This window comes from Podarcis liolepis (genome assembly GCF_965112155.1).
Source record: "Podarcis liolepis genome assembly, chromosome: 2".
Taxonomy (NCBI): Eukaryota; Metazoa; Chordata; class Lepidosauria; order Squamata; family Lacertidae; genus Podarcis; species Podarcis liolepis.
Window position 1 is genome coordinate 66,461,080 of NC_139555.1, and position 22,662 is coordinate 66,483,741.

The 22,662-nt window shown below is 43.1% G+C and overlaps 2 protein-coding genes across 3 annotated transcripts; one reads left to right on the forward strand and one right to left on the reverse strand.

The window, feature by feature from the left end:
- Positions 1-589: 589 nt before the first annotated feature.
- SOX30 (SRY-box transcription factor 30) lies at positions 590-13,075 on the reverse strand (the record flags this gene model as incomplete). Its single annotated transcript, XM_083487013.1, has 5 exons — positions 590-1,047; positions 2,642-3,134; positions 4,433-4,669; positions 6,923-7,162; positions 12,085-13,075. 5 exons carry the CDS (start codon positions 13,073-13,075, stop codon positions 666-668), a joined length of 2,343 nt encoding a protein of 780 aa, XP_083343139.1. The 3' UTR covers positions 590-665.
- Positions 13,076-14,195: 1,120 nt separating this feature from the next.
- On the forward strand, positions 14,196-20,583 carry THG1L (tRNA-histidine guanylyltransferase 1 like; the record flags this gene model as incomplete). Of its 2 annotated transcripts, none has more annotated exons than XM_083487015.1 (6): positions 14,196-14,446; positions 15,921-16,097; positions 17,844-18,013; positions 18,942-19,030; positions 19,784-19,891; positions 20,297-20,583. In XM_083487015.1, the coding sequence occupies 6 exons, from the start codon at positions 14,196-14,198 to the stop codon at positions 20,456-20,458; spliced, it is 957 nt and encodes a 318-aa protein (XP_083343141.1). In that variant the 3' UTR covers positions 20,459-20,583. The 2 variants fall into 2 exon arrangements, with proteins under 2 accessions (XP_083343141.1, XP_083343142.1); XM_083487016.1 differs by lacking the exon at positions 14,196-14,446 and adding an exon at positions 14,588-14,740.
- Between the last annotated feature and the right edge of the window lie 2,079 nt (positions 20,584-22,662).

Sequence of the window (22,662 nt, forward strand, 5' to 3'; positions counted from 1 at the left end):
TAGAATTTCATACTACTATGTAACCATTTTCAGCGCATATATATATATATATAATCTGAAACAAGTGCTTTAAAAAGATAGCAATTTTAAAATCCTGAAAATAAACAGAATTTCACTTGCTCCATAAAGTTCTGAGTTAGGAAAGTCTGCCCCCATAAGTGAGTGATCCTATTACCATGTAGGATTAGATGGGTAAGTCTCTAGAAAAGCCTGGTGAATTTATCTGCTGCTTCTGGCATTGCATCGACATAAAACTGATGGCATTATGTCCTGACTCCATGAATGAGTCACACCTTTCCTTTGCATGCATGTAAAACTGAATGCATGGTGCAGGTAGAGCACTGCTGTGTCTGTGCAGTATCAATAAAGTGCATCAGTCAAGTTCTGGAAGTTTGACAGAAAGGTGGTGCACAAACATATAATACAAACAGCTCAGTCTTATGACCTACCCTGACAAGGTAAAGTATATGAAATCAGGTGTTTTAAGGTACAACTCCTGCGATGGTACAGTGCCCTGAAAAACCTCCAATGTATCATAACAATTTTAAAACCTGGATCAATTATGTCTTCTTGACCACACTCACTAAAATAGTGTTATATGACCAACATGTTTTATTTCATGCTTTAAAAAATTATGCTGGATACTATCATTTGGGTTTTTTAAATTACAAATCTCTTAACACCTTTCCTTCTTCCTCGTCATCACTATCAGTCACATTGACCTGCTGTACACTAGAGGGTGTGGATGGGGTTGCAGTAAAAACATTCTCAAGGGCCCCAATGTCCAGCTGTGGCATAGGATTTAAGTATTCTTCTTCAGTCTGACTGTGGCTGCTGTAATAGGATGTCCCTTCTAAGCTCTCGCAGCTACGGGAGTCTTCACTATGTGTATGCTCATCAGGATACTCTCTAAAAGGATAGTCTCTATTCAGAGCAGAAAACATCGCCTCATGTTTTTGATACTGGTCTTCATAAAAGCCAAGACATTCAGGCATGGAGCTGGGGAAGTTTCCGTAGCCAAATGGTGGGCGACTGTATGGACATGTGCTGCAGCAAGACAAAGATGAGTTACATCACGGCTTTTATCATAAAACTGAATGATATATTATAGCTTGTTTGTGTTCAAATCTGGAAACCAGTTACCATAATAAAGGGATTACCTTAGTCATGGGACACAATTGCAAATAGAATACAATAATACGGCCGTGTTTCAAAAAGCCAAGATGTGTGCCCATGGTACATTATACAGAATAACTAATTTCGAAGAGACAACAAGAACAGGGTGGGGACTTGTACCCCTCCAGCTATTGTTGGACTCCAACTCCCATCAGTCTGAACCAACATGGCCAGTGGTTACACATGATGGGAGTTGGAGCCCAACAGCACCTGGAAGACCATATGTTCCCCTTTTCTGGTCCAGAAGGTCATCTGGTCCAGTTAAGTAACCAGGGGCAGGACCATGTAGCCACATACATCCCATAACTCTTAATACAGTCCTGTTTTTTTGTAATGAATGATTCCAACTTTTGACCTATACCACACCTCATAACACTTCTACCAAACTTCATAACATAAAATAGCAAACAAACCATCAGTATAAAAGTGAAGTAAAACTGAAGACTACATCAAAATAAACAGCTTTGCAAAATACTCAATTTAACTAGAAGCTTTTTGAAACAAACAAACAATATACTAGCAAGCAGCAAGATTGATAAACCACCTCAATAAGAACATTACACAGTATCCAAGCCACCACTAAAAAAGCCCCCTTCTTCATAACCATCAGCCTAGCTTTTAGACTGTGGCTCATTGAGCAAGGTCTTCTAAGCTGATATAAGCATGGGTGAATACCAACTGTTGCAGAACATGATGGCCTTTTGTGATAAGGAAAGTGACATGAAAAGGGACTGGAAACTTCTGCGATAACACTTGCTTGGTGCAATATTGACTAATTTCCCCACAAACATATCAGGCTGAATGCTCATTAAACAGGTCATCTGGAGATGACCAAAGAGTCAAGAGAACCCGAATGAGAGGTTCTCCTTTCAAAGGAGGAAAGTGAGTTGAGGAGAAAAGTTTAAACAACAATGTCAAGGTCACAGATCAAATTTAAAAAGCAAGAATGAAAAAGAAACCCTTATAAAAAAGCCCTTTGGGCACTGCAAAGTATGATGAGAAATGTTTCAGTGGAATGAAATGAATAGAGGATAAATGTGTGAGGAAAGAGGAAAAAAGGATGGACAGAAAGGAAGAGTATACAGTCGTACCTTGGAAATCGAACAGCTTAGTTCTTGAACAGTTTGGCTCCTGAACGTTGCAAACCTGGAAGTGACTGTTCCAGTTTGCGAACTATTTTTGGAAGCCAAATGTCCAACAGGGCTTCTGCAGCTTCTGATTGGCTGCAGGAGCTTCCTGCAGCCAATCAGAAGCCGCGCTGTGGTTTCCAAACATTTTGGAAGTTGAACGGACTTCTGGAATCCATTCTAGAATGGATTCCGTTTGACTTCCAAGGTACAACTGTACATGGAAATTCACACAGGTTCTTTTCAGTCTTTTCCTTGTAGAAGTCTGCAAATCCTTCCGTGGTTGTCTGTCTACATAGGCACCTTTACTGCAGAACACAAATAAATAGCTGCATTACCTTGATGGGAAATAATGGGGCCCAGGTAAAAAGTAAGGATGATGAAATGAAAATCGAGGAGGAGCTCCGAACAGGGTGGCTGGATGACCGATGGGAGGAGGTTGATAAACGTGTGGATGGGGGATGGGAGGAGCTTGAGGAATGGGTCCATTTCTAGAACAAGAAGAAACACCTGAGTACTCCTTAGGGGGTTGACTATTTGAGACACTGTATCTGGAATGTGTGGTGTTTGTATTATTTGGGTTCCTGCTTGCGCTTTCGATAGAAATCTGGGTTGGTCTCTTTATAGAGCAATTTGTTCCTGAAGATACACGGTGAGCTTCTGTTGGTGAAGGTGCAGCAAAACGCTGAGGTTGAAGCACTGGACGAATTGGCAGATTTGCCGTTGAGGCAGCCAGTGGCGCTGTGCTTCCTACATTTGGCTGGAACAGCGTAATAGGGCCTGGATGCTGAGCAGAAGGACCTGGCAGCTGGATAGTAGAAGGGGCTTCACCTTTGGAGAAGAGAAAGTATTAGCCGTAAGTGAGAAGGTCCCATTAACACTACGTTATAAATATTATACTATGTGATTATAGAAAGAATGATTCATGAAATAGCACTGGATCATCCCTCATCATTTTTTAAGCTTTTCTTTAATATAGCATAACCTATGGTTGCCATATGTCCAAATCGTCACTTTTTGAAATATGGCAACCCTAGCATAACCTACTGCAGTTTCATACCCGAAGACATCTATGGATGCAATTTCATGAATCAGCAACGTTAAGAAAGACATTCAATATTTAGATTGTTAATTTTTTAAAAAATGTCTTTTCTTTATAAAACTCCTACAAGTTTTCCTCACAATTATGCCCAGTATGCAGTGTGCTGTCATTGAACATGGAAGGCTAAGACTTTCCAGGCACTTTTTGGCAAGTCTCTCAATTCTCTATCAGCATAAAACTGAATCTTTTATATAAAATCAAGTCCCCAACATTTTCTCCCCTAACAGTGTCTCATGGGACCAAGGAAAAGACCTACAAACAGGGCTGTGCAGACAGGGACTAGCTTGGTTTTTAATAGTTCCAATGGAGTTCTTAAAAAAACCAAAGGAAACAGTTGCAATATGTGATACAGCTGAAAGGATGAAAAATCTGATTCTCATTCCAGACACTGGCATAACTGAGCATAGGGAATGGGATATAATGCTTCTTCTTTCCCTCCTGAAGTCAACTTCAGAGTGTTGGGGAGGGGCAATATATTTCTAAGGGAGCCTTTGAAAACTGGGATGTGGGCTCAGGAGGGAAGGAGGAAACACAGAACCTGAAAGACCTTTAGTGTGGTAGTGGTGATGAAGGTTCCTTATTCCTTCCTCAAGACTTTCAAGCAATGTTCATTTTAGGGAAACATGGGGCAGGACTAGATTTAGAAAAGTGAGCATGCCCTGGTGTCTTACTCTTCATTAAGTCAATGATATATGAAAGGGTGGAGAGTGGTGAGGCAGAAGAGAACTGAATCACTTTTGCTTCTCTCATCAGACTTAACAGACATTTTGCTAGTAAGAATAATGACCCAACTTTGCTTTGAGAATGATTAAAATAAATAAACAAACACATAAACAAAACATTCTGTAGTTCACTAATCTAATTTGGAAATGAATTAATAAGGCTACCGCAAAACTATGGCCACATCTCATCATCAAATATTCCTACATAATCCTACATAATCATACTCTCAACAAGAATACAGACATTGGGTTTTCGTAGTTCCTATCATATAATGAACTCACATAAACTATTGGAATGAACTCACAGACTGGGTGTCCAATGCTGTTCTGTACGCTGGGTATGACCACAGAGTAGGTAGGAGATCGGAAAGGGTAAATGGTGGTTGGATTTGTAGTAATAATATTCTGAGATGTCCCAGTAAAGACAGTGGAGGCTGTCATTGGGCTGGTAGCAATGATATTTTGAGTAGTGCCAGAGAATACTGTGGAGACTGTCAAGGGGAACCGCTTCCTTTTGCCAGGTCGTGGCTGGTAAACCCAACCTGTGGGAATATAAAAGAGTAGGCTCACTGAAATATAATGGGTTATTTTATTTCAAAACTGATTAATGTAATAACAAAGGAAGGAATGGTGAAAGCTCTTTTGGTAGATTTGGAAAGCTAGGATAAAAGTGTATAAATATGAATACTCTGTCACAATATAAAAAGTACTATCTAAAAAAAGAGGGCGTTTAGGATGGCTTGTAGGCCCTCAGAAAAATAAGACATGTAGCACCCCTCTTTTTTCTCCATGGATACTAGCCCCATCAGTGTCCCAGCCCCTATTCCTCCTTCCCACTATTCTTGCATCATTTTTCATGCAGGACAAGTACCCAACTGTACTGTGTCTAAGAAGTTATTACTACTCTAATACTGAAAAATATTGGTGCCTAATTAAATTCTCATTTTATTACATCAAATAATTTCTGCATTATTCAAGCTGCAATCCAATACTCATTGACATGGATTAAGCATCAATGAACACATTGAGATTTACTTTGAAGTATAGGTAAAGGGACCCCTGACCATTAGGTCCAGTCGTGACCGACTCTGGGGCTGCGGTGCTCATCTCGCTTTATTGGCCGAGGGAGTCGGCGTACAGATATGAATACGCTGTCACTCTTCTTTGAGTCCAAGTTACATACTGTAATTCGCCTTTGCTTTTTTATTTGTATATTTTTATTTATGTAAAATTAGATCTTTGGGCATCATTACATTATCTGCTAGTTAAATAGTTGAAAGGGATAAGAAAATGAAGGAATTGACTTGAAACAGGAATATACAGGGTGAGTCCTTTATAAGAGGCCCTGTGGATACAGAGTACACATGTTCCACGAAGCCTCTTTTAAAAGACTCACCGTGTGTGTGTGTGTGTGTGTGTGTGTGTGTGGTGGGAAATGCCAGAAAAAAGAGCCTGAGTTTTAGTATAGAGGAAATGGTCGTGTTAAAATGTGTTTTAATTGTGTATATTTTATTTTCCCCATACTTACTCTGTTAGTTAATGAATTTCATAGAACATCAGTTGGGCAAAATGCCCACATTCAAGGCTTATTACTACAATCCTGAATATATCCTACCTGCCATCATAAAAAAGACTATTACTACTTAATGCTAGTGGCATATAGTTGCACCAGTATATATGACCATGTTATGATTGAAATGTCTTTAGATGTCACATATAAGTAAGCTATCCTTTGTCCCAGCCAGTTTTATGCTATGCAATACAGCTGTATCACATGATGGTGTTGACTAGAGTACTGCTGATGTTTTATTCTGGCCTATCAATATTAGATATCAGTTCTTAGATATTAACTCATATGCCAGTATTCATTTTGCAGAATTTTCTCTGGTGAACAGCTCAAAACGTGTTGGGTCTTAATTTTTATTTTATTTTATTCATTTCCCAAGATTTATATAGCACTTGACTGTAATAAAACCTCAAAGCGTTTTACAACAAAGAATAAAACAATAAAATTATCTGTAAAAAGCAGTTAAAAACACTTATTCAAAACATCCAGAAATTATTAAAATCAATAATAATAACCAGATTGAAACACATCAGCATTCTACATTCCTGGATAGGCTTACCTAACAAAAATGTTTTCAAAGGACACCAAAAAGAGTACAGTGAAAGCACCTGCCTGATGTTAATAAGCAGGAAGTTCCAGTGTCTGGATAAAAAGATCACTTTCTTATAACTGCAGAACAAGTATTATGTTGCACCTGTAACAGTGCCCGTTCCGCTGGTGGAAGCTGTCAATTGAGTATATGTAGGGTAAAGTGATCTTGCAAGTAAACTGGTCCCATCCTGTTAAGGACTTTATATACCAATGGCAACACCTTGAACTTGGCCCAGTAGCATTTGCTATAATAAATCTGCTATTGTACTCAGTTTTAAATACTTAAATAATGTCAATGGCAGATGCTGTAAAAATGCACATGTGCAACATCCATGCATACAAGAACTTACAGAGTACAGCTCCTTTAAGCAGCTCCCTCTTCTGAACTCGTTTTTAAACTTTCAGAGCCTGAAAAGAAACCACTATGGGAATAGAAGGGGTGGGGTGGTGACAAAAGCTTTAAGGAAGACTGCCTCGTGGTTCCTGCATGGTGGTGGGGATTTTTTTGTATTTCCTTCCAAGTATCGTCCTTGATACCTTTCCCCACTCATAAACCTATTTCTGGGTAACACAAGGCACTGCATCAAGACCATCAGATGTTGAGAAACATGTAAAAAAACCAAAACCTATTTTATACCAGGGAATTCTTCTCTGTGCTTTTCTTTAATCTTCTGAGCTTCATCATAATAAGGTTTCTTTTGCTCTTCTGTGAGTTTGTTCCACTCCAATCCAAGCTGAACGCTTATCTCCGCATTATTGGCAGCAGGGTTAGCTTTGGCTAAGGCTGGCCGGTGAATTCTTGCCCACACCATAAATGCATTCATGGGACGCTTGACATGGCCATCTCTGTCTTTGCTAAATGGAGTGTCTGGTATCCCTACAGGAAAGAAAGATGGATGGGTAGGCAGTATAAGTACCACACAAAGTTTGTAGTTAAAAATACAGTAATGAGTTTGCTAATGATTCTGGGCTCATTACTTTAGTGCAGACTATAGAAATAAAGGCCAAGCTCCAAATAACCATGAAACCATTGTCATAAGCCCACAGGAGCTTTTGGCTTATTTTCGTTAAATTTTTATAAGACACCTTTCTGGATCAAGTCCTCTCAAGGGGGCCAACAGCAATATACCAAAAGAAATACAGTAATAGAGAATGACAGTGCATATGCTATATTTTAAATGTGATACAGTACTGTAATGTAATGGGACTTTTTAAAAAAAGCTTCCATAAAAATAGAATTCAGCTGCTATAAACACATTTCCAGAATCACAGCAGGAAAGGAGTAACAGCAACTCTCTCAAACCACATGGCAAACTGTGCTTGAAATCGAAGGGAGCTTCACAAGTGATTTGTGATATGGCAACTTTTTTCAGAGCGAGCCACATTCCCTTCCAAGGGCCATGTGTCAGTGGTAGGTGGCGCCAAAGACAAAAGTGGGTGGAACAATGAATGTAAATTTTATCTTTGTCCACTAGGCTAGCTTTACACACTCTCACTCACTCCTTCCATCAACTAGACAAACTAGAGGCATTATCAGAGTTCAAGGACATATTCCAGTCAGTTCAAGAAGAGTGTAAAGTAGAGCTGGAGAGGAGTAGGTTTTGGGGTAGAGTCCTCAGAACCAGACAGGGCTATGATTATATTTGCTTACTTGAAAAACAAATATTTATTGATTTACCAACAAAATCCCCTTCATTTTTGAGTGTAGGGAGGTATTGCATACTGCCAAGAACACTAGAGATGGTGTCTTTGTGCTCCATATATATATATCGCACTGCCAAAACAGCCACTGCATCTGTTGTGATTTTCCAGAGAGGGAGCAGTAGACTGTATGTCTGAGTCCCTCCTAATTCCTGGATCCAACAAGGATCCAGTTGCTGCTGGAATAGCCAGACACGTTTCTTGAAAATGGCCCTGCAAGTATGGGTCATTAAGGTAACAAAGGAAGTGGCCCTGTGCCACAGCAGAAATGAGTGGGTCTCCCTCCCTCAACTGTCTGGCAGTTAGAAAGACAAAAGCAAGGGAGGTGTGTAAGTGGTAGAGGCTGGAAGCAGCCTGGGCAGCTGAGAGACACACAGCCATGTCTGACTTGTGCTGGAATCCAAGGCTGTGGCTATGGGAGAAGCAAGATGCTGTGAGCACCTCCATCACAGGCTCAGGTTGTATATATGTGTAAATAAACCATATATCCTAAAGACACCATGGTCTCCACTGTCCCTCATTCTGAGGAAACCAAATTCTGGGTAAGTGCCTGGAACCCCTGGATCTCGCACTACTCAGAGATTGGGGTGGTGTTCAGTGGTATATAAAACATGCCCAGGGAAGGGCGGTGGACACAGGGGAACAGGAAAAACCCAGGCAATACCCAGCAATCAGAGACTGCCCATCTGACATACAGGGAGTCATTTATTAGCACATGACACGTTGAGTAGAGGGTGGGGTTATTGGGTTGTTCTTGATTATTGTTTTTTTATGCCACATTTATGCCACGTAAATAAATAATAAATAAAATAAATAGGAAGAAGACACACAATATGGCACCCACACAACATGGCACCCACACAATTTCATCAGCAGAATACCTGCAAAGAGCACACACCCTTACTGGGACAGGGATTCAAGACCCACTGGGGGGACGGGACACTCTAGTTGACAACCAACCAGGGGGAGTGGCCAGAACACACACTGACAGCAGCAGCAACAGCAGCAGCAGTGTCTCACTCTGTAGGGCAGACTTTGCTAATATGGTGTGTTCCATATATTTTGGACTACCAGTTCCCATCATCCCTTCCATTAGCCAGGTGTAGCCCGGGGGGGCAGGGAGGGGCAGTTGCCCCCCTGTCAAGTAAAACAATATAAATACTTAACTAACTGACCAATCACATTGGTTCTGCCCCCCCCAACAAAAATCTCTCCCCCCCCCCAAATATCCTGGCTATGCCCATGGCCAGGTGGCATGGCTATTGGAGTTGTAGTCCAAAATGTCTGAAAGGCATCAAGTTGGGAAAGGGTGCTGTAAAGTATGGAGCGGGGAAGCAGGAGAAAAAGGTTTGAGCATCACCATGCAGAAGGGGGCAAAATGTCCTGGCTCAACCCCATACTGAGCAGTTCCCTAGCAGTTCTGCTGCCACTGCAGCAGACATCAATCAGACACATTGTGTGGAATTTGTTTTCTCCATGCTTCAGTCTCAATATAGGCACTGACACCAGCAGCACAGAGCTGAAAGGAAAAGCCCTAACTAGGTGAAACAGCTTATGATTACATGCCTGAAGTGTTTGATTTGAATCCAGGGTACATCCCTACACTAGGAAAGGGGTGTGTGTGTCCACCCAGGCATACATCAACCATTCAGGAGGAGCCACTTCCAACCAATAGCTGTTCCTGAGTCATTTTATCTCAACCTGTGGGTCCCTAGATGTTGTTGGACTACAACTCCCATCATCCCTAGCTAGAAAGGCCAGAGCTCAGAGAAGATGGGAGTTGCAGTCTAACATCTGCGGACCCACAGGTTGAGAACCACTGGCTTAAACAGATATGTACTAAAAGCAGAATATTGTTTTTAGGCTAAGGTACTAAACTTTACTCATACATCTGAATCTAAGCTTCCTGAATTATTTCAAAGTACAAGTATTAAGGATTGGAATGCATATCAACAACTTCTATTAATCTATGAAAACAATTGCATATCCACTACAGATGTTCCTGTGGTCAGAACTCAAGGGATACAGCTTAGAAATGGTGAGACCTAAATTTAAAGTTGTCTGGTGCTGCAATCCTATGCACCCTTATACTTGGGGGAGTAAATCTCACCGAAACTAATGTAGACATGCACAAGATCACATAGCAAGCTTTTTTGTGAGATCTAAACTTGGCAAGCCTTAAATTGCTCAACCTTTGTGTCTGACTTTGGAAAGTCACTCAAGAGATAATTCTGAACCCTAGTATTTCAAAAGTATCCCCATTAATTTCACTAAGGTGGGTAATTTCACCAGACTGCAATATTGCAATACATTCTATGTGGGGCAGCCCTTGCGGCTGATGAGAAAACTTTATTATTGAAGGGTAGTATTGAAATTTATTAAATAAAAATTTACTTTGAGCATGTTTGCCTCCTACTTACTTGCACTAAGCAGAAACAAACCATGACATCTGGCTTAGAGTAACACCCAAGCCAGTGATCAAGGTTTGTTTTGCTACAACAATTCATAACTGGTAATCTTGGCTACAAATCATAGTTTGTTGGGAGCAATGCCTCCAAGTTCTACGTTGCTCACTGTCACTTCATTGAGTTGGCACAAGGCTTGTTACTTCCCTCCCCCTTGAAAAGAACATAGAGCTGAAGGAAGAAGTTGAAAGGATGGCACTCTTTTCTACTTCTTCTTTCTTCTCTGTCTGCATTTCAGGGCTCAGAAAAATGAAAGAAGGAAGGCATTGCTCTTTCAGCTCAATGTGCTTTTCAAGACTCAGATCAGCTCCTGAGCTGCTAACAGAATGTGAAGGGAAGAAAGTAAATAGCATAGGAGGGAAGGAGGAGTTATCTGGGAGCCTGAAGAAAATGGATCAACCAGGGGAAACAGGTGCCATGGGAATAAGGAAAGAGGTGCACACATGTGCCTTTGCACATTGGAGCCAGTAAATCAGATCCCCTTGGAATTGCTGAATTTTTCACAGGTGTTTCCCAGAACCAGTATCACATCATATATCACGTGTCAATTGACTGAACCATGGATCTGGTACTTTCCAGAGCTGCCATGGCACAAAGACACTGATCTTAGGCACAGATATTCCTGGATCCTCGTAATACAAGGGATCTCTTCAAAACCATAATCAAATCATAGTCACCTGTGTCTGCAGACATATTCTGTAATTTATTGGGGGTGTTTTTTATTGTGTGTAAAGATCAAGAGTAGCCATGCTTTGATCAGTATTTTTGATTTGAAAGCACCGGATCTGCCTTTTCTTTTTTTAACTGTGTTGTGTACCACTATAAGGTGGGATTGGAGGGTTTTTGGTTGGTTTTTTTTTGCGGAACTCCACATAAAATCATGCAAATTCAAGAGGATTCATTTTAATTCAACTGGATTTGACTTTTACCAAACATTTTGAAAAACCAAACAATCTCTGTGTGTGCTTTCTTTCTGACTACTGGGAGGAGGGGGGGAAGCAACTAGAGGTGTTGGTGCCCACAATACTCCTTCAAAAAACCTAATGTGCCCAAAGGCTCAAGAATGCTTTATGGATAAAAGTCTCAGCCAAGCCTACTTCAGTATTGTAGTGAAAATAAAGGTGGATGTTTGTACAATGCCCTGGACTCCTTGGAAGAGGGTCAGAACAAGGCCTAACAGATTTATTGCGGCATAAACTGGCAATGAAGTGGATACTGGTCTATGAATGCTGATGGCACAAAAAATGTTAGTCTTTAATCTGCCACACATGTGTTTCTTCTGAGGATCACAGTTAATCTCTGTCCCCTGGTTACAATGTATTAAAGAGGGCAGGGGCACACTTCTGCAACAGAAATCTCCTGCAAATGTTAAAAAGTTGTAGATGGGACTTTGCATAACTGACCATCTTCATAATATTTGATGGTTGCAACAGCCAGTAAAGTATACAGTGAGCTGTTGTTAATTGCATGAACTTGAGAGAAGCCCTGTCTTCTTTCTGTCCCTTCATTTTTATTTTTTTAAAAAGTTTGGAGTAATAGTGGTGCAGATTAATGTGTATGAGCGGTTCTATCCCGGTGTTTACTTGTACATAATAGCGACTAAAGGGCAAATTCTATTATACCTATCTACTACCTGCATCTGAGGGTAGCACTGTGAGAGGCACATCTTTCGTTTCTATTTTCACTGAAGGCTCCAGCAAGGACTGCATTTTAAGGGGTACTTGTGCCACTGGCACTTTAGTCACTCTTATGAGCTCAGATGGAGGTGGCCCCTGAAACTGGATTCTAGCCCCAGGAGGGACAGCATGGAGCGTGACAGGAATCTTCAGTTCTTGAGGATGCTGAGTCCCGAGAGGCTGAGCCAAGTCAGCATCTTTGTGGACATGAGCTGGGCCGTTGGAGGAGGGGCGAGGCATGGATGCCACCTCTTCCCTCCCCTTGCAAGCTTCCTCGCGAGGCTCCACCAGTTCCGTTTTGATGGCCCCTTCTTTTCCGGACCCCAAGGCTTTGGCATCACAATTCTCTTCCACCTTCACCTCTTTCTTGATCTCCTCCGGCTCTTCTCCTTTCCCCACTTTGACTTCCCCCCCTCCTTTCGCGCCGCTGCTTCCCTCCTCCTTCCCTCCTCGACGACTGGCAGCCGCCCTGTGCTCCCCTCTCTTTTTCTTGTTGCTGCCGCCCGTCGGGAGCAGCTGGTTCTCTTGCTCCCGCTCCTCCGCTTTCACTTGCAGCACCTTCTGCTGGCCATTTCCCTCCGCCACCGCCTCTTCCAGCTTCTCGCAAACCCCAGGTTCCAACCCGAGGCCAGGCTGGCAGAGTTGCCTGGCAAGGCAGGGCTGGTCTTCCAACAGGTGCTGCTGCTGCTGCTGCTGCTCTTTATAGGCAAGCCCTTCCCCAGGCAGCGGAGGTTTCTGCTCCCTGCGCAGGGCATTTTGCTTGGGGTGCAGCAGGGGGTGCTGCGGCCCCTGTTTGGGGGAGAAGAGCAGGAGGTGCGGGTCCCTGGCCCCCTGCCCCGAGAGAGGGTGCAGGAGAAGGTGGTCCATCCGGGGAGCGCCCTGCCAAGCCGCGGGGTGCAGGAGGCGGTGCTGCTCTCGGGGGGTTTCCCCCTGCGCCCCTTCTTCCATGCCGCAGCCCGCCCCCCGGGGAGAGGGATTGTTGCGGGGATTGTGAGCTCAGCCTCCGCCCTCTGTGACCGCCCGTTTGTTTCCTGCGGTTGGTTCGCAAACGTTCTCGGCTCCCCCTCCCACCAGGGGCACGCGCGCCGCGCTCGGACCCCGCCCTCCGGCTCGCAGGAGCCTCGCGCCGCCTCGGGGCACCGGCGGGAAATGGCAACAGCCGCGGGGCTGGATCCACGTGCCTCCCGCACTTTCCCCTCCCTGGTGTCGCCAGGGCGACCCTGAGGGCCGCGTAACAATGAGGTCGCCATGGAGACCCCCCGGGACGAACCCACGCGCCTTTCCCGCTTTTTTGAAAGGGCTTCGTTTGGCGGCGGCGCGCGCGCGCCCTCCGCCGGCTCCCTCGCCCCCAACGTTCCCCTTCGCCAACAGCTACCGCGCGAGGCGCGCTTCCCTCAGTCCGTGCGCTTTCAGCGCGTCACCTCCTTCCTTGACAAACACCAGCTCATTTCCCCCCTACGGGATTCCACCCAGCGTCGGGGTTGGGAGGATGGAGACGACCACGGCGAGGATAAAACTTAAAAGGAGTGCGGGATGGGTTACCCCCGCACGGTGCGACACGTGTTGCACCTGATGGTGGGAAGGGAAGATTCAACGGGCAGAGGGAACTGGGTTAATGGAGACCCGAAACAACACTGTCAGAATCCCCATTAGGCACGTTCGCCCGCCTTTCCTCAACCCTGCGTCGCGGGACTACAACTCCTATCAGTCCCGGCAGGCTTGGCCAGTGGCCACGGATGATGGGAATTGTAGTCCCCCGACACCAGATTGAGAAAAGGCAGGCGCGCGTGCGCACATAACACACACGGCGCGAGGACCTCTTTTCCTCCCCCGCCCCCATTAAACGCCCCAGAGCAGCCTACGCACATCCAGGATGGGCGGCATCGAGACTGGAGGGCGTGGCTTTCAGCCTCGGTCCGCTCTGCATTTATCCCGTCGCCTCTGCTGCGAGGCTTTTTGCGCCCGGCACTGCGAGGCGGCTAATGCGGTTAGGGAGCTGCAATCCCGAAAGACCTTGCGGCGTCATAGAGACTGACGGCTAGAGCGGAGGACGAGGGGGAATGTTTGTATGTGCGCGCGCGCGCCAGCCTTCCGGGATCGCGCAACGCAGCTTCCGCTGATGCTGGCGCTGCCTAGGCTTGGTGGCGTTCTTCCGCCTGCTGCCGCCGCCGCCTCCCTCGGTCTGCGCGCGCGGCTGAGCTGCGGCCGCGTCGCCATGGCGAAGAGCAAGTTCGAATACGTGCGGGGTTTCGAAGAGGAGGCCACGTGCTTGCCCAACTGCTGGGTCGTGGTCCGGTTGGACGGCCGTGGCTTTCACCGGTAAGCCCCGCTTCAGCTATTGGCGGCAGCTTGGTTGCCGCTGGCGACGGCTCAGCCAATGGTGGCGGGAGGAGGGAGGGGTGGAGAGGTTATGGGCATCGTGCAAAGATAGGGAGCCAGTGGTCGTATTTCAGGGTAACAGCTGCCCGTGGGTATCGGGAGGGCTCCACCCAGAGGCGGATGCGGGCGGGCCAGCATCCTTGGGACAAAGCTGCTTAGCCAAGGCGGCCACTTGTCGTAATCTGAAGACCACTGTGGGAAGCTTTGGTTTGGGAGGATTTCTCCGTTGGGAGTGTGCGCATCTGTTTATTTCGTAAAAATTCTGGACCCACACGTCCTTCCACAGGGGGGACGTAAGTTTCCCTGCGGGAGTTGATCACGATGAGGGTTTGCCAAACGTTCCTTCCTCTTAAGCACGTTTTTTTTACTCCCCACAATCAAGTGGTGTATAAATTTTATGAAGCTAAGTTCAGAAAATGTATGACCACTTGATTGTAGGGAAAGCCCATCAGAGCACTTTACAAAAAAAAGCAATAAAAGGATGCACAAAAAGTTTACAACCATAATTTAAAACACTGATTATTATAATAATTTTTATTTATACCCCACCCATATTGGTGAGAAAGTTAAAACTGCATTAGAATAGACTTAAGACAAATTAAAACTCATGCAATCTTCCTAAGCATCTAGGTAGGGTTGTCTGAAAAAAGATTGTGTTCAGCAGGTGCTGAAAAGAATACAATATGCAGGGAGTTCGTGGGCCACCCCTCCCTTATTGCATCCACCTGTCTGTTTCACATCTTGTAACTCACAAAACTCACTTCCAGTCATCCCCTATTGGTAGACCAGATAACAATCAGTATTGTAATGAATATTTGAAAAGCTGTAATTGTCCTGCTGCTTCTGAATAAGGAAAGGAGGAATGGAAGGTTTTCATCCTGCTTAAAAAGACACTGAGCTATATGAGTTATAGCTAGGATTCTTAGTAGTGCCTCAGTGGAAGTAGTTTTACTGTTATGTACTGAAGTTCTCACCCTGGGCCAGCAGGGGGATACTGTAGATAGTTTTCACTTAGGTCCACATATGCAAATAAGGGATTGAAAGTGACGTTCAGTGATTGGATAGTTACAGAAAGTGGTTACAGTTGCGTTGTAGTGTAGCTCAATATAAGCAGGCTGGCTGAACCCTTTAGTTCAGTTCTGTTGTGGCCTGTGAATAAACAAGAGCTGTTTGAAGACTTGCTGTGTCGTCTGATATGTTCACCCACAACTTAACATTTACCTTCCATTTGGCAAAAATGTGAAGCAGTTACAAAAATCTGCTGTTTTTAATAAATTATAAATTAGTATTGCAACACTAAAACACAATAACATGCATATGGGATCCAGTCCAAAATTAAAAAATAAAAACATGCTGATAACCACTTTAATAACTTTGACAAATTTCATTTCTTTGTATTTTTCCCTTTTTGAAGCTTTGCTGAGCAACATGGTTTTAAGAAGCCTAATGATGATCGTGCTCTTAACTTGATGAACAAGTCTGCACAGACAGTAATGCAAGAATTAGAGGATATTGTCATTGCCTATGGACAAAGTGATGAATATAGCTTTGTTTTCAAAAAGAAAAGCAACTGGTTTAAGAGAAGAGCAAGGTAACTGGTTTTAGAGCTTCTCTCTCCTCCCATCCCAACCCAATATTTGCATATCTACTCTTCATATAACATGTTTCCTGCTTGGCAGGGGGTTGGACTCAATGGCCCTTGTGGTCTCTCCCAACTCTATGATTCTATGTTTTAAATATAACCAGTTTGTTTATATTTTATTATATAGTTAGAATATTATATTGATTAAAGTATTAGTAACATTGCTCTTTTAAGCCCTACTATGCTCAGTTCTTAGGGACGTGGGTGGCGCTGTGGGTTAAACCTCAGCGCCTAGGACTTGCCGATCGTATGGTCGGCGGTTCGAATCCCCGCAGCGGGGTGCGCTCCCGTTGCTCGGTCCCAGCGCCTGCCAACCTAGCAGTTCGAAAGCACCCCTGGGTGCAAGTAGATAAATAGGGACCGTTTACTAGCGGGAAGGTAAACGGCGTTTCCGTGTGCGGCTCTGGCTCGCCAGAGCAGCTTCGGCACGCTGGCCACGTGACCCAGAAGTGTCTGCAGACAGTGCTGGCTCCCGGCCTATAGAGTGAGATGAGCGCACAACCCCAGAGTCTGTCAAGACTGGCCCGTACGGGCAGGGGTACCTTTACCTTTACTTTATGCTCGGTTCTTGTGTCTGGCTATACAGACAATAACTCATAACAATTCTGATTTGGTAGAAATTGGCAGCTTTTTAATAGGTGCTGTGTAAAGGCAAGGGGTGTACTATTTATTTTGCTTAAAATTCATTTTCATCTGAAATAATATAAAAATTTGACAGCTGTTGTATGCATGCAACATGTGTTGCTTTTCATAGATTTGGTAATGGCCTCCTTTCATGTTCATGCAGTAATAATTGCAGAAAACAAAAGAAATGCAACCAAATTGGGAGGTGGAAGGGGTTTTGGTGGTGAATTCAGTTCACAAGGTAGGAGAGCAAGTAACAAGGAATGTATACAGATAAGCTTCAATTTGCACATTTTCATTGGTTTAGTCTTTCCATTTGGCTTAGTAGGTGGTCATCAGCTGCTGTTATTAGCATATGATATGCTTTAAGAATGACAGTATACTGCGGCTTTCATTCTATGTCATGAACTCATTGATGCAATCAGCCATCCAGTCCTGAGAGTTGACTGAGCACTATTATGTATGATAGTTCAGCCTGCAAATGGCCAAATTTATAGAATCTTCATTTTCTGTTAGCCAGTTTTCATATGCATGCGATGCTCTCAACCTCCTGGACTTGGAAAATATAGGAGTGAATCATACAGATCTGGAAAACTCTGAAACATTCAGCCATTAATGGTTTACGGTAAATGTGCCTTTTAGTCTGTTTCACTCCTTCCTGCTAGTGCTGGGAGGAAACAAACCATGATTTCTGTGTTTTAGGTTTTGTATCTGAACCAGGGATAAAGGTTTCTTTTATTCCCAAGCAAACTGAAGTATAGCCAAGGTTTATTTTTGGCTTACCGGTTATGGTTTGTCGGAAGAGAACAAGCCATGATCCATGGTTTGGATGTAATGCTTAGCCAGGGATTGTGTTTTGTTTCCTTTGTGCACAAGCAGGGAAGAAAGAAGGTGCTCTCTTGGGCATGATCATGGTAAAGTATTAGCCATGGCTTTTGATGATGTGTGAACGGGGCCATTGAGTCACATGCATTTTTGCATTACATAGAGTACTCAAGTGTTTATTTATTTGTCAGTATTGTAGTACTGATGTTATTAACTTTCACTTCCTTTTTATTTTCTGTTTACAAGTAAGTTCATGACTCATGTGGTCTCCCAGTTTGCCTCCAGCTACGTTTTCTATTGGAAAGATTACTTTAAGGACCAGCCTCTTTTGTATCCACCAGGATTTGATGGGCGTGTTGTGTTATATCCTAGTGACCAGAATTTAAAGGACTATCTTAGTTGGCGACAAGCTGATTGTAAGCATCTCTTACACACATGAGAAACCTCCACCATCAGGTTTTTGTGTTTGTTTGTTTGTTTGCATGGGTTTATGATTGTTGGTCAGTATTGCCTGTAGTTACAGAGAGTTATCCTTCAGCTGGGATATTCCAAGACTTTAGTTCTTACACATATGGAAAAAGTTAAAACCTTGGAGAGGATCCAATTTTATGCCACAATGGGAGAGGCATTGCTTTCATGTCTTTCCCCCCCTGCATCCCAACGGCAGCATGAGAAATGCAAACAGTGTTATATTCAATTGTGTAGTAAGATGTGAACCCTGCTGCTGCCTTCAGAAGTCTAGTCAATGAATGTAAAAGGCATGACAAATAAGATGGACATTCACAGCAACCCATGTTGTTGTTGTTCTCCCTTCACTGCACACAGCAATTTACTTGCATGTTTTCTTCCACCCCACCTCCCCCCACCAATTATCTGGTTACCTGACTGAGTAGTGTTTCCATGAAATGGATAGCAGTAGTTTTAGATTGGCTGGATGGTCTACAGAAACCCTCATGTTTGATGTGACAAAAAAACTGCATAGCAGGAAATTTTATCTATTTTAAAAACATGTCACAGGAACTGTTGGTAGGATAATAATATATAGAACACTGATAAATACTGAACCAAAATACTGGACTTAGATAAAAAGACATACTACTATTTTTACAATATCATATTCATATAATAGTTACAGGTAGGTAGCCGTGTTGGTCTGCCGTAGTGTGCATGCACACGAAAGCTCATACCAATGACAAACTTAGTTGGTCTCTAAGGTGCTACTGGAAGGAATTTTTTTATGTTCATATATTAGTATACAAGTCCTTCAGTAACTACTTCTGTGGCAGAAAGCTTGTTCAATGTGCTTCCCAATGTAGTCTGATGTTTGCTATTTCATTCCTGCAGGCCACATAAATAATCTCTACAATACAGTATTTTGGACTCTTGTGCAGAGAGGTGGCTTGACACCTGTACAAGCCCAAAAGCGACTACAGGTATGAAAGACTTCTTTCAAGATTATGCTAAGTAGTATGTTCACTCATGCTTGAGGTTTTAATGCCAGCATCATGTGCAGGCATTCAAATTACACAAGTGTTGTGGGCAATGAGAATTGGGAGTCTGGATGAGGTTGAAGGGGTTTGTAAGTGACACAGTTATCATAGTGCAAGGGTGTGTGTGAGTGTGTGTGTGTGTGTGTGTGTGTGAGAGAGAGAGAGAGAGAGAGAGAGAATAGGTTACCTGGGGGCCAGATGCGGCCCAATCATCCTCTCAATCTGGCCTGCAGACAGTCCGGGAATCAGTGTATTTTTATTTGAGTAGAATGTGCCCTTTTATTTAAAATGCATCTCTGGGTTATTTGTGGAGCATAGGAATTCGTTCATTCCCCCACCCCCACAAATATCATTTGGTCCACCACATGGTCTGAAGAATGGTGGACCGGCCCACGGCTGAAAAAGGTTGCTGACCCCTGGGTTAGATTTTTTTAAAAAACTATATCCAATAGCTTTATCTTCCTATCTCCATATTAGTATGAATATAGCACTTTTCAAAGTTTAAAAACCAGCTGGAACAAATAAGGATTACCTTATTAGTCTAATTGAGAGCAGAAAAGGGGACTGGTGGGTTGTGTATACTCCATTCTGTCTCCAAATACAGTGCTCAGATCTAGATGGAGAGGAGTCAGTGTTTTCATATGCCTGTGTGGTGGTGTTTTTATAAGAAAAAAAATATTTTCTCTTTATCCTTAGGGAACAGTTGCAAGTGACAAGAATGAGATTTTATTTTCTCAGTTCAGCATTAACTACAATAACGAATCATTGTTGTATAGAAAAGGAACTGTTCTACTGTGGCAAAAGGTAATATAATTTTGACAGATACCTATTTGTGTGTAATGCATTTTACAAACTGTTATATAAAATACTTACCGTACTTGGGAGGTAAGTGGTTTTTGACAGTCATATGTGTGCTGATTTTCCAGGTGTGTTTGCTTTTATAACATTACCACTGTTCAAAACTTAAGCCTAGAAATATTCTGGTCTTCAGTGAAAAGAATAATTCCTCTGGTAACTTCACTCCTCGAATTTTAAGTAGTGAAGGTTCAATAGGAGCACATCTGCCACTGAAAGACCAGAACTTTACTAGTGATGATTCTAATTTGAGAGTTGTCTCATATTATAGTTTTAAAAGAAATGAAACTGGAATTGCCTTCTAGGCTACTTCAGTTCTGCGATTCTACATTAATCTGTCACCTGTTTTTATAGGTAAATCAAGCCATTAAAAAGAAAATTAAAATTCCAGAGGAAACGGAAGAGAAGGAAGTTGAAGTGACCCGGCCAAGGACTACAGTAGTTGCTTTGCACTGTGATATCATTGGGGATCAGTTTTGGGACCAGTATCCTGAAATCCTAGCTGATGATAGCTGACATTTGCCATCTGGATATTGGTGTGAAATACTCCATACAGTTTACTCCTGCAAGGACCATGGGAGACGGATAGGTGACTGGCCCAGGATGGATATTTCAGTAAACTTGTGTGGTGCACTTAAGAAGCCATGTAGTGCTTGTATTCATTTTTATAGTTTCATAGATGTGTATGTTTTCCCATCAAAATTTTGAGGTGCCTTACAATAATATCATTGTCAGGTTGATAAACTTTTTACTTGAAAAGGAATGCCTTTAATTTAGGCTATGGCCCTCAAAGGCACTCTACTGATACAAGTCCCATGAGATTTTGAGCTGCCCGTTTAAAACTGAAAACATTTAAACTCCAGCTTCAAATTAAGTTCTATCATCAGGGAGCCAAGTTACAAATTATCCTAGTTGCTAATGTCTCTGGATTATATGAGTGATAAACAAAATACCCTAGCAAATGGCTGAAACTAATTAGGAAGTCTTCTCTCAAGTGTAAATTAGTTATGGCTTTTTTGAAAGCTATGGAAACATAATTTCCCTCCGTAATCATACATTTATTGTTTGGACTCTCTCCTTGCTGCTTTACTGATTATTAGAGAAGGTCTCGGGTGACCAAACTGGAATAATAAACTTATTGAATAAGGGGGGCATCACAACAGGATATGTTTGTAGGTCATGCTCTCAATTTTCTGCTGCCTGAGAAACTATCCAGTTCCTGCTGTTGAGGATTGTGGCAATCAACTTACTGGAAGTTCTTTACTCTTCAAAAAAAAGTTTGTGTTGCGCTTCTGCATTCTTTGTGCCGGACCTGTGAAGTAATAAGACCTGTTCCGAGGTGGGGGGGGGGGTTGGAGTGTATGTGATACTTTCTCTGACTATGCAGAGACTGGAATGATACATGCTGGGAGATAATGACAAAAGGGTTTTATGTGGAATATTTTGTTAATGTCATTCCATTCCTCACTCTCTGCCTTTCCTGCATTATCTTTTAAAGAAGACCAGGTCCCTTAAAGCCTCTTTGAAAAAGAGATAATAATCAACCAATTTATCTAAAATGGTGGACATCTTCATTGCTATAGTTAGGTTAATCATTAAGAAAAACAACCTTCCAAGCAATATGTGTTTAAATTATTGCTGTAATGTTAATAAAATTTTGCATTGATTTATGGAATAATTCTCTTGTATAGTTCAGGAATCATATAAGTCAATTCTCTATCACTGGTGCACTCTGCTACCTATCATACATACAAATATCCTTGCAAACATGCAAATAGATCTTTGACTTCAAGGCTTCCATGTTCTACTTTCTCTCCATCATGGGTGGGCAGAGTATCTGGGTGGTTTGATCAAGGAAGTCCAACTCCCAATTAATGTATACAACAATAACCTTCCCCTAAATCTCTAATTTAGAAAGCTGAAATGAAGAGAGTTTGAGGTACTCAGGAACAGATTTGAGTGAAGGACCCGAAGCTCAGCTGAATTCTGATGCTCCTACTGTACTCAGTAGCTATACAGAGGCAATCTATCCTTTAATTCTAATGTATATATTTTGTACTGTACCCCATTTGGTTGATTGCAGGGTACTAGTAAAACACAAAGTAGCTTCCACAATCCTGTAGTATGCTCTCTGCTCCAAATCAATCAACAAATGTCTGGCTGTCACGAAGCACGCCCATCAGTAAATCACAGTTCAACACTGGAGTTAACTCTTTACTAGAGAAATAAGATCTTCATAGACCTGGCTGGGTTTCAGGCCTAATGAGCACAGCAGCTCATGCCCTGAATCAGTTGCTGAGACTAAAAATCCCCATCTCTCCACAGCTGTCTGTCTCTTCCTCTCTGGCTTCTTGCAAGCAATCTGAGACTGTGTCTGCGTGCAGCCTATCTTTGCTCCACCCGTTTTATCCCTCTCCTGGTTCTGGTAGTAAGGGTGGCTGGAGCTTGCTGCAGCAGGAGGGAGAGACAACTGTGACTCTTCACTAGCCTGACTCACCTCTGCCTCTTGACCCTCCCTCCTCCCACTTGCCAGCTTCAGCTTCTGCCTCTGATTCTTGACTTCTCTCTGACACAGACTCTCCCAGCTCACTGAGCTCTGTTACCCCATCAGCTTCTGACTCCTCATCTTCCTAGTTTCTCCTCCTCCATGACCACTTACTATCCCACCACCACTGCCTGAGTTCTGACCCTTCCTCCTTCCTCCCTTGGTGGTTGCCCAG